The following is a 14,304-nucleotide window of genomic DNA, read 5'->3' on the forward strand; positions in this document are numbered from 1 at the left end:
TTTTTTTTCTGGCTATAGAATCTTTATAAATTTTTTTTTTTTTAGGCAAGGCAACCCTTGGTTGACCTCACAGATTGCAAGGACCTTGTCAGATTACAATCCTTTAGTTTTTATTTTTATTTCTTACGCCTACAGCACCTGGTATTCCTAGGTAGTCTCCCATCTAAGTACTAACCAGGCCCAACCCTGCTAAGCTTCCGAGATCAAACGGGTATCGGGCACGTTCAAGGTGGCATGGCTGTAGACCAGCATTATTCACTTTTATCTTGTAAAATATGAGAACTCATGCATTTTTAATACTGGAGAGGATTTTAGAGAGAACTTCTGTTCCAGTCTTTCACTTCGTGATAATAAGATCAGGCTCAGAATTTTGAAGGGATTCATAAGCTTGGAGCTAGAATAAATGGGAAAATGGGTCCTGAACACAGGACTCTTACTTACCAGTCCTGTGTTCTTCCCAGGCTGCAAATCAAGGAAAAGCTGTCTGTTAAAGGTGCCTAGAAATAGGATGTTCAAAAGTGCTACTCAAATGAGATTTTGGTAGTGCCACTGGATTAAAGTGTAAGAACAATTAAGAATAAACTAGTGAGATCATTTAAGTTATCTCAAGGTTAGGGAGAAAGATATTAGGCTTTTAATTTATTTAAGGAATAATTTACAGCAAGAGCCGAATTTACAGCAACTAACTACCTGAGCTGGGCCAGGGTGTGGGTGCCGCAGGAAGGTGGCCTATGGTTGGGAGGGTTCCTAGTGAGTTCCACTACAATCAGTACAGCATGCCCTTGCAACCACTCATTGCCATGGTCACAGGAACATGGACATCAGGACAAGAAAGAGTTTGTAGTGCAGGCAGTGGTGTATAAACTCGTCCTCAGTCCTGTGTAAACTGGGAGACTTGTGTATCAAAGGAATGTGGGAGATATGCTCTCCAGGAGCTGCTTAGAAGCCTTTTTAAAGAGCTCCTGCCCATCTGCTCTTTAATCTCTGATATGGGAGTGATACTTCGACCCACCACAGGCATTATGTTCATTCAACCTTAGGGCCACCCACAAGCTGCAACAAATGTCAGATAGCGGGAAGCCCTGCAGCCACTTCATTCTTGCAGCCTTAAGAGTACTCACCTTCAGGAATGAGTCATCACAGCCAATACCACCCATAGAGCACCTACTATGCCCCAGGTCCTGTTTTACTGCTTTATATGTATTAAGATAGTTAACTTCCCTGTGAGGAAGGACCCATTATCATCCCCATTTCACAGATGAGGAAAGCGAGGATTTAAGTGACTTGCCCAGGGTCACACAGATTAAATGTGGAGCAGCTGGGATTTGAACACTGGTCTCTGACTCTCAACCTCAAACTCTTATTTAGCATATCACCTTGCCTCTCTCTAGTATTTACTCTGAAAACACTTAATGCCCGGAATACACCATCCTATACAGTAGCCAGTAGTCCCCTGTGTCTCCTGAGCACTTGAAATGTGGCTACTGCCACATGTTGAAATGACAATATTTGAGATATCTGGATAAAATAGAAAATATTATTAAAGTTAATTTTATCTGTTTCTTTGACTTTTTTTTTTTTAATGTGGCTACTCGAAATTCTTACTTTCCAAGTGTGGCTCACATTTTATTTCTACTGGAGAGTGCTGGCCTAGAAGATCTCAAGCCGTGTCACAAAAGGGCCTGAGAGGGAGCCATCAAAAGCAGACCACAGATAGTGCAGAGTGGCTGTGGGTAGTTGACACCTCACCAACCAGAAAGGCCAGACTCCCCTGACTGCTAAGAGTTGGAATGAGTCAAAACCAACATTTCCCAAAGAGCATTTTGCAGGGTATTAATAGCAAAACCAAACAGTCTCTGAGTAAAATATAATCTCGGGTATGTTCAGCATTTTATACTCCTTCAAATAGATATTCTTTAAATATTCTCTCAAGTTGTTTCAAGTGTGCCTCAGTTTTCTCATTTGTGTAATGAAGATAATAATCCCTACCATATCTAGTTGTTGTGATGAATAATCAGATTAATCCAAAGAAAGTGCTTAGAAGAGTTCCTGACACAGAGGAGAGCACCCAACAAATGTTAGCCAGTATTATCAGAACAGTAGTCATGGTTGCTACATCTAGTTGGAGGAGCTGCAGGATGGTGAATGAGGAAGCATACAGCAGAGCCTTTGGGGGTAGTGCCCAGCTTGCATACCTAAATTAGCAAGTTTAACTCCCCAGTTTGCTGGAGGCACTCGCCCCTTAGAAGATAGTGTGGTGACCCTCAGACATGCCTCCCACTAGCCACCATCCCCCACAGCCCCTTGAACTGCAACAAGCTTCTCAATTGTTTTCTTCCAACAGCATCTTCTTCTCTCCCTGAGAAGAAGCCCTTCAGTACACTCCTCTCCATCTCTTTCTATTTCCAGAGATGCTGAGTCCCCATCACCTGTCCCACAAACTGACCAAGATCTCACACGTTTCCCCGTTACACGGTTAAAAAAATGTAAACTGGTTTCTTTGCCGCAAGACTCCTCAAAGCTCTTAAAATGCTGATGTGCCTGGAGAAAGTCCCAGATGTGAATACTGTGCAAAGTGTTTTTGCAAACCTACTTGATTTGTTTTTGGAAATATCTTCTGGGACTAATGTTCCGTAGACCACTCTCAGGGAAACTGTTCATAGGCTCTGGCCTGCCGAAAAGTAGGCTCAGCAATATCTCTCCCTCCACTGGCCTTTACACTCATTTCCCATTAGTACTGCATGGAGCACTTCCAGACACGGGCATGTCACTTTTTTTTCACCCCAGAGCTCACAGAGAGAGATGGGTTTAGGGACACAATCCTAGTATCCATGGATTCATTGTCATTTTAAAGCTAGCAAATTGAGGACCCTTTAAAAAAAATAAAACCTTAGTGAGTTTTCATTCATACCCTTTTAAGCTTTTTATATACAGAATAACTATCCACCCAGTTTCTGGAAACACATTGTTCTTTATCATTAGAACATCATTGGTTTTATGGCTGTTTTTGTTTTTATGTTTTATCTTTTTTCCCCCCACATCTAGCTTGTTTATCCATCTTCCTCTGGTTCCAGTAGACTATTTCTCCTGTCCTGTGGAGGCCTTGTCTGAAGGCTTCACTAAGTAACTCCTGAGCATACCCAATGAGCGCAGATCTTAGCTCTAACTAGAACAAAAACAGCCAGGGAACTGTCATGGCTTCCACTTTTTGCTCCCAGTGTGTTATCAGGCCTTGGAGCCAGTTGAGAAGTGGAAGTGTTTGCATTTGTTTACATCTAATTAAGCCTCAGACTCTTCTCACTATCAGTCTGCATGTGTTTGTTACCTAGATTGATAGCCCTGTGAGAGCAGAGCCTGGCCTTTAGAGCCTTCAGTTCCTTCCCTCCCTCTCTCCCTCCCTCCCTCCTTTTGGTTCTTCCTTTTCCCTCTCCTTTCCTTTAGAAGATTCTTTCTAAAACAAAATTGTTTTGTTTCAGAAACCTCAATGTCAACACACTAATTTACAAACAGGATATTTTGCATACTACCAGTGAAACAATAACAGCTAATAATTTTTATCACATGATATATTTAATAGATCCCTCCTATGTGTCACTGCTCTAGGGGGCTTTTATGTGTTATCTCTTTTAACCCTCACAGCTAGCCTTTGAGGTGTACGCTGTTATTGTCCTCCTTTTACAGATGAAGAAACTGAGCCTTAGAGGCAGAAAAGGCTGCTAGAGCAGTGCTAAGGCAGGAATGTGAACCAGGCTAGTCAGGCTTCAGAATCCCAGTGTGAAACCACTAATGGTTCTTGTCCTTCTGGCTGTCCAGCCTAGGTAGAGCGAAAAAGGGACTTGCTAAAAGCCTTGCTCTCCAGTTTTCCCTGTGGTCCTGTGTTGCGACCACACGATCACAAGGTGACTCAGTGCCTTAAGAAAGTTCAGTTAAATTTTTATAAACCTTATGAAAATAGAGAGCAATGATTAACTTCCCAGCTGTTAATGTTAGCATTCGAATCTTCTTAGCCCAACCCCAGTTGGTGGGAAACACTCAATGAGTAACTGCTGAATAAACAAGGCCTGGATGTTATTTTCTAAAATAATTCCAGTTATTTTGTAATGTACTATGCATTTTATTGCATGGCAATGTGAAATGGAGCTCATTTAAAACATTTTTACCAAATAAGCAAATACTAAAGTTTTTGACTGTGAGTTTTTTAAATAATGATACCATCTTAAATTTTTATAATAGTTTCCTTTTAAAAATTGCCCCAGGTTTTATTCTTGTTTTGTTTAACTTACCTAGTCCAGTGCCTTTCACAAAATAGGGGCTCAAGTAGTTATTTTTAAGTCAATTTTCAAAGAATTTTCCATATACTTTCTCATTTAATTCTTAAAAATAGCATCAAAATAAAAGCAAGCATTTATATGCCCATTTAAGAGGTCAGGAAACTGGAGACCAGAAAAGTTTCTTAGAAAAGATCATTTCAGGATATAAACAGCTTATAACTTTGAAATTGTTATTGTAAGCCAGAAAATTGTCATTGTGAGACTGTTTGTAACAATCACTCTCCCTTAAGTGATTCCTTTTAGTTCTAACTTACCTTATGACTGGTAAAAATAGAAGAAAAAAAAATTACATTATTTATTGGGTCCTTTCTATGTGCTAGTATCTTTACGTGCATGATCTCCAGTGGTTTCTCAAAGCAACTCTATGAAATAGGTACTGTTCTTATTCAGCTTTACAAGCGGGAGAAAGGAGAGCGAGCAAGTCACTTATTTGCCCAAGTAAAATAGAACTTGAAGCTTGCTCCCTTTAGAGAATGAGCTCTTAGAACACTGGCTATTTACTATTTGTAGTCATCAAGGCCAAAATGGTTTCAAAAGCAGCATTAACTCACCTTCTTGGAATACAGTGTTACAACTGTAGTGCCTATAACTTAACACTAGGAAGCATACAACTGCTAGTTAGAGCTTAGTATGCCTGGATTTTGTTTTCATGCACACATGAGGGTTCAAATTGCAAAATAATACACGTTTCTCTGAATGAAAGCGTGTATTCGATTCTTGGATATATCACACGCTTTTTTTTTTTTTTTTTATGAAGTCTCATTTTTTAGAGCAGTTGTAGGTTCGCAAAAAAATTGAGAGGAGGGTACAGAGATTTCCCTGTCCCCCCACACACATAGCCTCCCCACTATCGACATCCCTTCACCAGAGTGGTGCATTTGTTACAATTGATGAATCTACATTGACACATGATGATCACCCAAAGTCCAGAATTTACATTATGATTCCCTCTTGGTGGTGTACATTCTGTGGCGAGGACAAATGCATAATGACATATATCCATCATTATGGTATCATACAGAGTATTTTCAGTACCCCAACAATCCTCTGAATGCTCTTCCTATACATCCCTATCTAGCCACAATCCCTGGCAGCCACTGATATTTATTTTACTGTCGCCACAGTTTTGTCTTTTCCAGAATGTCACATGATTGGAATCATACAAGATGTAGCCTTTTCAGATTGGCTTCTTTCACTTAGTAAAATACATTTAAATTTCCTTCAAATCTATTTATGGCTCGTTAGCTCATTTATTTTTAGTGCTGAATAACATTCCCCTGTCTTGGATGTATCACAGTTTATTTATCCATTCTCCCACTGAAGGACATCTTGGTTGCTTCCAACTTTTAGCAATTATGAATAAAGCTACCATAAACATCTACGTGCAAGTTTTTGAATGGACATAAATTTTCAGCTTTTTTGAGTAAATGTCAAGGAGCACAACGGCTGGATCATACATTAAGAGTATGGTTAGTAAGAAACACCCAACCTGTCTTCGAAGTGACTGGACCATTTTGCATTTCTACCATCAATGAATAAAAGTTCCTGTTGCTCCATATCCTCATCAGCATTTGTCAGTATTAGTGTTCTGGATGTTAGCCATTCTAATTAGGGTATAGTCATATATCATTGCTGTTTTACTTTGTATTTCCTTGATGAAATATGATGTGGAGCATATTTTCATACACTCATTTGCCATCTGTATATCTTTTTTGGTTCAACTTGCTATTTTAAGATTTGAACTAGGCCAAGTTGCTCATAAACTAGTTTAAAGTAAGCACGAGTAATTATCGAAGAATTCTTGAAGAAAAGAACCATAATAAAGTGATTTCTTATTTCTGAGTATCACATCTGAACTTCAAGAAGAAACATGAAAACGGAGCAGCCACTTTGGAAAACAATCTGGCAGTTCCTCAAAATGTTAAACAGAATTACCATATGACCCAAGAGTTCTACTGCTAGGTATCTGCCCAAGAGAAATATAAACGTGGTCACACAAAAACTTGCACATACATTGAGTTGTTGGATTCAAATGTCCACCAATTGATGAATGGATTAACCAAATGTGGTATATCTATACAGTGGAATATTATTTGGCAATAAAAAGTAATGGAGTACCGATACATGCTACAACATGGATGAACCTTGAAAATATGCTAAGGGGGAGAAGCCAGACACAAAAAGCCACATATTGTATGACTGTATTTGTATGAAATGCTAGAATAGGAAATACATAGATACAAAACACAGTTTAACGATTGCCAGATGCTGGAGGGAGAGGGGAGATGGGGAGTGACTGCTAATGGGTACATGATTTCCTTTGGGGACAATGAAAATATTCTAAAATTAGATAATGGTGATGATTGTACAACTCTATGAATACACTAAAAACCACTGACTTGTATACTTTGAAAGTGTGAAATTTATGGTAGGAAAATTATATCTCAGTAAAAAGTAATAATGTATGGAGAAAAGATCAAAAAATATTTTGTATTGTGCTTTCCACAAGGATAAAATTTCATTATGTAGCCCATTCTGATAAAACTATTAGCAAAATGACATTGCAAATTTGAAACATTAGCTTCAATTCCATTATGCTAAAAGGTCATTAAAGGGAAACGTGGCTGATTTTCTTTGTATCCTAACAGTATGTGTCACTTGGGAGAAATCATTCCCTGTTATTAACAATTTCTGTTCAGAGGCAAGAGAGTTGTGTACATATATAGGTTATAATTTCTATTTTCTTTTTCTTTCTTTCTTTATTTTTTTTTGATTCTCAGTAAAAACGTTCATGTGTTTGTAGTGAGTTATTTGAATTATTAAAGCTCATACCATTTTCAATGCTAAATTCAAAATTGCTTGCTAAAATGGTTAATGTGATAGCAATTAGTTGGGCTAATTAGGTCACTAAATATCATCCTAACCCATTAGGATAAAAGGTCAGATGGATAAAAGACAGGGAAATATTATGTATTAAAAGAGGTTATCAATTCTGAAGAAGTCACTTTATTCTTGCATTTTTATGCTACATAAACTATACTGAATTATTTCTAGGAGACACAGGTTACTTGTAAATGAACTGTCTTCCAGGTATGTTAGAATTTACATGGATTATTCTTTGTTTGAAATCATAGCCTTAATTCATTTCATCTTTGTGATTTAAATAAGTGTTCCTTTTTTTTCTAGTTAGTGCCTTAATTTATGCTCTGGTTTTCCCATGCCCAAATCCTCTCCGATGTTTCTCTGAGACTACACATTTCTTCCCCTTAGAGGTCAAAAAGAATGAATTTTGTACAGTGTTTCTTCAGTGTTTTTCTCACTGCAGGTATACTTTTTGCTAAATAAATCCAATAAATCAAAATATTTACAGAAGACATTGAGGATTATTTACTTTTCACAAACTAAGTGACATACATTATTTTCGAAGCAGCGTTATTGAGATATAATTCACATACCTTACTATCCATCAATTTAATGTGTCCAATTCAGTGGTTTTTAGTGTATTCACAGATGTGCACAACCATCATCAGAGTCAATTTTAGAACATTTTTTTATCACTTGAAAATGAAACCCTGTACCCCTTAACCTGTCAATCCCCCTATGTCCCACCCACCTCTACCCCTAAACAACTAATTTACTTTCTGTCTCTATAGATTTCCCTATTCTGGATATTTCATATGACTAATCATATAATAGGCGGTCTTTTGCGACTGGCTTCTTTCACTTTATTTTACCAATAAAGTTTATCAAAAAGTTTTATAATCAAGAAGATTTAACAGTTTTAAACATAGATGCACTTTATAATAGAGCAGCAAAATACATGAAGCGAAGACATACAGAAAGGGAGAAATCGACCATTCAACAATAATAGTTGAAAATTTCAATACTCCATATTCAATAATGGATAGACTAGCTAGGTGAAAGATCAACAAGGAAATAGGAAACTTGAACAACACTATAAACCAACTGTACCTAAAAGATATCTATAGGATACTCTACTCAACAAGAGCAGAATACACATTCTTTCGGAGTATACATGATCTATACTCCAGAATAGATCATATGCTAGGCCAAAAAAAAAATTTTTTTCCAATAAATGTGAAAGGACAGAAGTAATACATAGTATCCTCTGTGACCACAGTAGAATGAAATTAGAAATCAATAACAGAAAAAAACAAACTGGGAAAAAAAATATGTGGAAAGTAAATAGAACATTGGTAAGCAACCAATAGGTCAAAGGAGAAGTTGTAAAATACTTTGAGATGAATTAAAATGAAGACACAACATACCAAAACTTACAAGATGCATCAAAAGCAGCGGTTAGAGGGAAATTTATAGCTGTAAATTTATAGATTCCTCTATTAAGAATGAAGAAATATCTCAAATCAATAATCTAACTTTCCACTTAAAGACACTGAAAAAGGGAGTAAAAACTAAACCTAAAGCAAGCAGAAAGAAGAAACTAATAAGCAGGAATTAATGAAATTGAGAATATGAAAAAAGAGAGACTTTAAACATTTGAAATTTTACTATTATAATAAAAATTTACAGAAGACATTAAACAAGGATTATTTGTTTCACAAAATAAGTAACATATTTCCTTAATGTATTAAAAAAACATCAATTTTCAACATGGCTTCTATACACCTGTTGTAAAAAGCTAATCTTTGTGAAAATATCCACCAGGTGCTCTCTTTTTTCCACTTTATATTCAATTTGGAAACTGTCAGTCAGACCATGAGTCCATTTCAATCCCCTCCTTTTGAGAAATCTTGCCTAATAGAGCACCATTTAGGGTGTTGGGCAAATCCATGCCCGATTCCTCGTACCACCACTTCCTGCTCCATGATGTTGGACAAGTTGCTCAATCTCTTTGGGACTTATTTTCCTCATGTGTGACAGAGAGGTTAATTTTCTCAGTCTGAGAGGAATTATGAGATAACATACACAAAAAAGTTCAATGCCAGGAACATAGTAGGTGCTTGATTAGTATCTAGTGTGTAAACATTTATGATTTAAAAATGGAATGAGCGCCTAATTACCCAAATGGAATATGTATAGATATATGAATACATTTGAAAGAGAGACTTGAAGGAAAGAATCTAATGTTGAATCCTATGTACCAGGCTTTAGGCTAGTCATGTTACCTATAGCTGGACCACGTATATCTTGTTTGACAGTTTGGACTGATTTCACTGTTTTAACAACAACTAAAACACTCAACTTGGGCAAAATACACACACTGGCCTAAATTGATTGTTTTAGCAATAGGTTATAATGGCCAAATATTTGAGCCCGTCAAATACAAAACCAATTACAGTTTAACTTTGTTGGTAGTGTTCTGTATATTATTTACTGCTGTAATAAACTCTATTTCTTGTGTCTTAGGTAAGCCTACTTCTTAGTTGTATAATTCTGTTGCCTATTTTAGACTACAAGCTAGTGGCTTTTGAAGGAGTTAAGAACAAGCCTCCCCAAGATATGCCATTTTGGCATGGGAGTTATTTTGAGCTGAAGGCAATTGAGACCCTGAAGGCTCACAAGAAATGTTTACCTCTTCCTTAAAGAATTTAAAATAAGGGCCTTGAGCATAATAATAATTGTCACCAGAAATGACTTTTTATGACCTGTGTATAGGGCAGACACCTAATTACTTAACATCTGCTGTTCTTGTCACCCATGACTTTTCTCTCCTCTGAAAGCCGAAGGTGCTTTACCTTCAACCTTTGCTCAGAATTTCACGTATACTTCATTTTAACTTTCTGTCTCTGAACCTTTCATGTATGTGTTAGGGTCTCTGACTCTCTCATGAATGTGGGGTTCCCATACCTATGTATGTAATCAAATTTGGCTATTTCCTCTTGTTAATCTGTCTCATGTTGATTTAATTATTAGAGCAGCCAAAAGAACCTATAAGGGTAGAGGAAAGTGTTTTTCTCCTTCACACATTAAAGCTTTAAAGCACATTTATGAGCTGATAGGCAAGATAACCGATTAAATTATGGTTTTACTCAAAAGGTATTTTGGCAGACATTTTTTTGCTTATTCTGTTTATTGTGTGATTGATGGCTATGAAATTGAATATTCTCACTAACAATACAAGCTGCAAGCCAAGTTTGAAACTAGTGCTTCTCAGAACATTAACACAAATATGAATCACCTGGAGATCTTGTTAAACTGTAGATTCTGATTTATCAGGTCTGAGGTGGGGCCAGAGAGTCTGCATTTTTAACATGTTTCCGAGGGTTGCCAATGCTACTGGTCCAAGGACTTGCACTTTGAGTGGCAAGATTGTGTGGAACTCTGGAGGGCCAGGCAAGATTTGGAAATGAGTAGAGCTAATCTGTCATTATACATCATGGTCCCAACTGCCAACTGCCTGTTCATACTCTCTGAGTTTAGTCTGCTTTCTTAACTGAGCCCTGAAATAAGCTAATTAAAAAAATTCAGAGGCATCGAATAGCCGTGATTCTATTCTTACATTTTGTGTATTGTAATGATCAAACACAGTAATAGAATAATACCATGTCTACCTTGTTTCCATTTTCTATAGTTCCTTTTTATTATTATTAGCCTGCCCACCTCTCAGACATCTTTATACTGTATCTCATTGAATATCAAAAGTGATGTACATGAAGCATCTCCGTTTCCACTCTTGAGGGCTCTATAGCTGCTTTTGGCTCTTATTGGATCTATGACAAAGAACAATGAATGGAAATTGCTTAAATCCCAGCAAGACTTTTGTTACCAAATGAAAAGACTCATTTTCAATTGTTTTCGTTAAACTCAGGCAGGCCTGATTTTTCTAATACCTTATATGAGCATTTACAGAAACTTCCAGGGAAGCTAATTTCAAGTCTTTAGTCGTTTAGAGGAGAGTGCAGATTGAGGTTCACGTGTAGAGTCCACAGTGTAGAGAACTTGATTTTGTATGTAATTTAACTACAGAGGTGGCATTGTAAGATGTGTCAAATTTGGTTCTTAATATGAAATAGATGTGGCTTGAAATGTGATACATACCATCTGATTTGTTACAGAACACAAAAATAGTCACAGTAAAGACAAGAGGAAAACGAGAAGCAGGAAATGGGGAGAAAGGAGTAGCCTGGCCGATGACGTGGCAGTGTTGAAAAGCAGCTTAGCAACAAAGGCCGTTTCTGCCTATGGTAACAAGACGGACAGCACAAGAGAAAAGAGGACCCACAGAAGAACAAAACGTTTTTTATCCTATCCACGGTTTGTAGAAGTGATGGTGGTGGCAGACAAAAAAATGGTTTTATACCATGGAGCAAATCTTCAACACTATATTTTAACTTTAATGTCAATTGTAAGTACATTCAAAAGAAGGTGATTTATGAGGTCCCTAAATGTGCTATTGGGGAATGGGTTTCCACACAGTGCTTTGGAGGATCATTCAGGGCTAGCATTGCAATGATTCGGGCAAGTGACTGAAGAGAACCTAAGATTATTTTATGATGACAACAATGGCCATCAATATCGAGTGTTTATTCTGTGTTAGACAATGTGCTTCTTATTTACAAGGCATCGTTTCTAAGCCTTTTTTTGGCAACTCTGCTGGGTAAGATTATCATCCCATTTCATAGGTAAGAAAACTGAGCCTCGGAGGAGTTAGATCACTTGCCTATGGTCATGTAAAGCTAGTTAGTGGCTTGGAGACTATATGTGAACTTTGGCTTGTCCAGTGTCCAAAATATATGCTCTTTGTCTGACATATGAACTTGGACAGCCAGGTGTGGGTCTCCAGTAAGACTTTTGGATGCTGGTTGTGAATCAAAGTCACCCATGGAGCCTTTTTAAATGCATCTGCCTGCCTTTATCCTCTTCCTCAGGATTCTAAATAGCCTTGGGATGAGGCCTCAAGCACTAATCTCTCCCTTCACTTTTTTCTTCTCATTTTGAATTGAAAAAACGATAAATTCGCATACTTAAAAAAATCAAACATAACAAAAGACTGTTGATAAATAACAAATGTCCTTCCCTACCCAAGCTCTCAGGTCCCTTCCCAGAGGCAGCCACTATTAAAAGTTTTTTTGCATATGTTTCTAAACAGCTCTGCCCAATAGAGATATAATGAAAGCCACATATATAATTTAAAATTTTCATGTAGCCACATGAAATAAAACAAATAGGTAAAATTAATTTTAGTAATGCATTTTATTTTATATTCAAATACTATTTAAAAAATTATTAATGAGATTTTTTTTGTGTCATATTAAGTCTTCAAAATCCAGTATGTTATACTCTTAGCACATCTCAATTTAGGCTAGCCAAATTTCAAGTGCTCGGTGACCACACGTGGCAGCACATATAGGACAGCACAACTCTGGACATTTCTTAAGCATATATGTATGCATATACAACTTTTTTTCAAACAGACATGGAGCACTGTTCTATACTGTTTTACACATTGCTTTTTTCTTGAACTATTAGCGCTTGTTCCCTACAGCAGCCCCTATGATCTTGTCCTTATTCATATTAAGCCTCAGCATAGTATTCCTTTTAATGAACTGACCTTAGTTTATTTGAACCGTAATCTACTTTTAACATATTCTACAAATGAATGTAAAAAAACAACCATGTTTGGAAACATTGCTTTGGAGTTTCTTCTTCCCTCTCTCTGGCCTATGGTTCTCCTTCTTTCCCTTCACTGCTGTGAACCAGTCTCCCCTGCTCCCCACCTCAAAGCCCAATCTGCCTCCCCTCTGCCCTCCCGTTACCCGTCTTCTCCATGCTCAGTCCCATGTGCCCATCCCTCTCCTGTCCTGGAACAGAAAAAGAAAAACCTATCAGACCTTGCAGGCTCAACAACATGTCTACCCCATAAATTCAGACCTGTCATAAGAATTTCAGTTGTGAGCTTGGACTTTGGATCAAACACATAGGTTTAGAGTTCTGGCTCTGCTACTCACCACTGTCTAGTCTTGGACGAGTTACTTAATTTCTCTGAGCCTTAGTTTCCTCATTTCTTGAGCAGAGACTAGAATAACACCTAGCTATAGGACTAAATGCAAATGCATATGCAGTTTTCAGCAAGGATCTAGTCCACAATAAGCGTTTAATGAATGTTAGCTCTCATAATTAACAATAATAATGGAAAAAAAAATAGGTTACCAGGTTGCAGAGAACACAAATGTGTGGTAAACATGAAGAACGGCAGTATTAGCAAAAATGTGGACAATGTGAGATTCCAAAATTTGGCAATCTGAGACTTCAGCTGGGATGAAAGAGCTTGGTCAAAAATTAATATCTAGTGTTTTGGCATAGAGAACTATTAAATGGTGTGGCCGTGCAATTCGCAAAGAAAACACCTTAAAATTCAAATTCGTTAGAATTTATCATTATTTAAAACTGCCATCTATGAATTTTACAAAGAGACTTTTAATAAATGTTTGTCGAATACATGAAAATTTAAAACTAAAAACTCATATGTTGCATGAAATGTAAAAAGAAGTGGAACCCCACGTAAGAAGTGAATTGCTTATTGCTTACACGGAGTTCACAATTAACTTTGAAAAATTTATCTCGGTTGCAGGTAGCCTCTATCTATAAAGACCCCAGTATTGGAAATTTAATTAATATTGTTATTGTGAACTTAGTTGTGATTCATAATGAACAGGTAATAAAGTTTTTTTCTTCTTTCTTCTATCTGTATCCGAAATGGCATATCTAGTTGGTGTGGGTACAACGGACCAACCATAACTCTTTTCTGTATTTAGGAAGGACCTTCCATATCTTTTAATGCCCAGACGACATTAAGAAACTTTTGCCAGTGGCAGCATTCAAAGAACTATCCGGGTGGAATCCATCATGATACTGCTGTTCTCGTAACGAGGTATGTGAATTTCTTGTTCCTCAAATCTCTCAGTTTCCAGGAAAGTTGATGGGATGAGATTGTATATTCCTGGCAGCCAGCCCCTAATACAAGGTTTTGCAACCTCAGCACTATAGACAT

The 14,304-nt window shown here is 37.2% G+C and overlaps 1 protein-coding gene and 1 pseudogene across 4 annotated transcripts in view; one reads left to right on the forward strand and one right to left on the reverse strand.

The window, feature by feature from the left end:
• ADAMTS9 (ADAM metallopeptidase with thrombospondin type 1 motif 9) overlaps positions 1-14,304 on the forward strand; it is a 155,127-nt gene that overhangs the window by 18,354 nt on the left and 122,469 nt on the right. For 3 of the 4 annotated variants that reach the window (XM_006917490.3, XM_025050793.1, XM_015593743.2), the window contains exons 4-6: positions 11,369-11,658; positions 13,885-13,968; positions 14,069-14,184. In XM_006917490.3, the coding sequence (XP_006917552.1) occupies positions 11,369-11,658; positions 13,885-13,968; positions 14,069-14,184 (490 nt within the window). The remainder of the gene's footprint in view (positions 1-11,368; positions 11,659-13,884; positions 13,969-14,068; positions 14,185-14,304) is intronic. The other variant, XM_015593742.2, reaches the window with a different exon arrangement.
• On the reverse strand, positions 127-246 carry LOC112484347 (annotated as a pseudogene).

Source organism: Pteropus alecto, unplaced genomic scaffold (assembly GCF_000325575.1).
Source record: "Pteropus alecto unplaced genomic scaffold, ASM32557v1 scaffold75, whole genome shotgun sequence".
In the NCBI taxonomy this organism is placed as follows: Eukaryota; Metazoa; Chordata; class Mammalia; order Chiroptera; family Pteropodidae; genus Pteropus; species Pteropus alecto.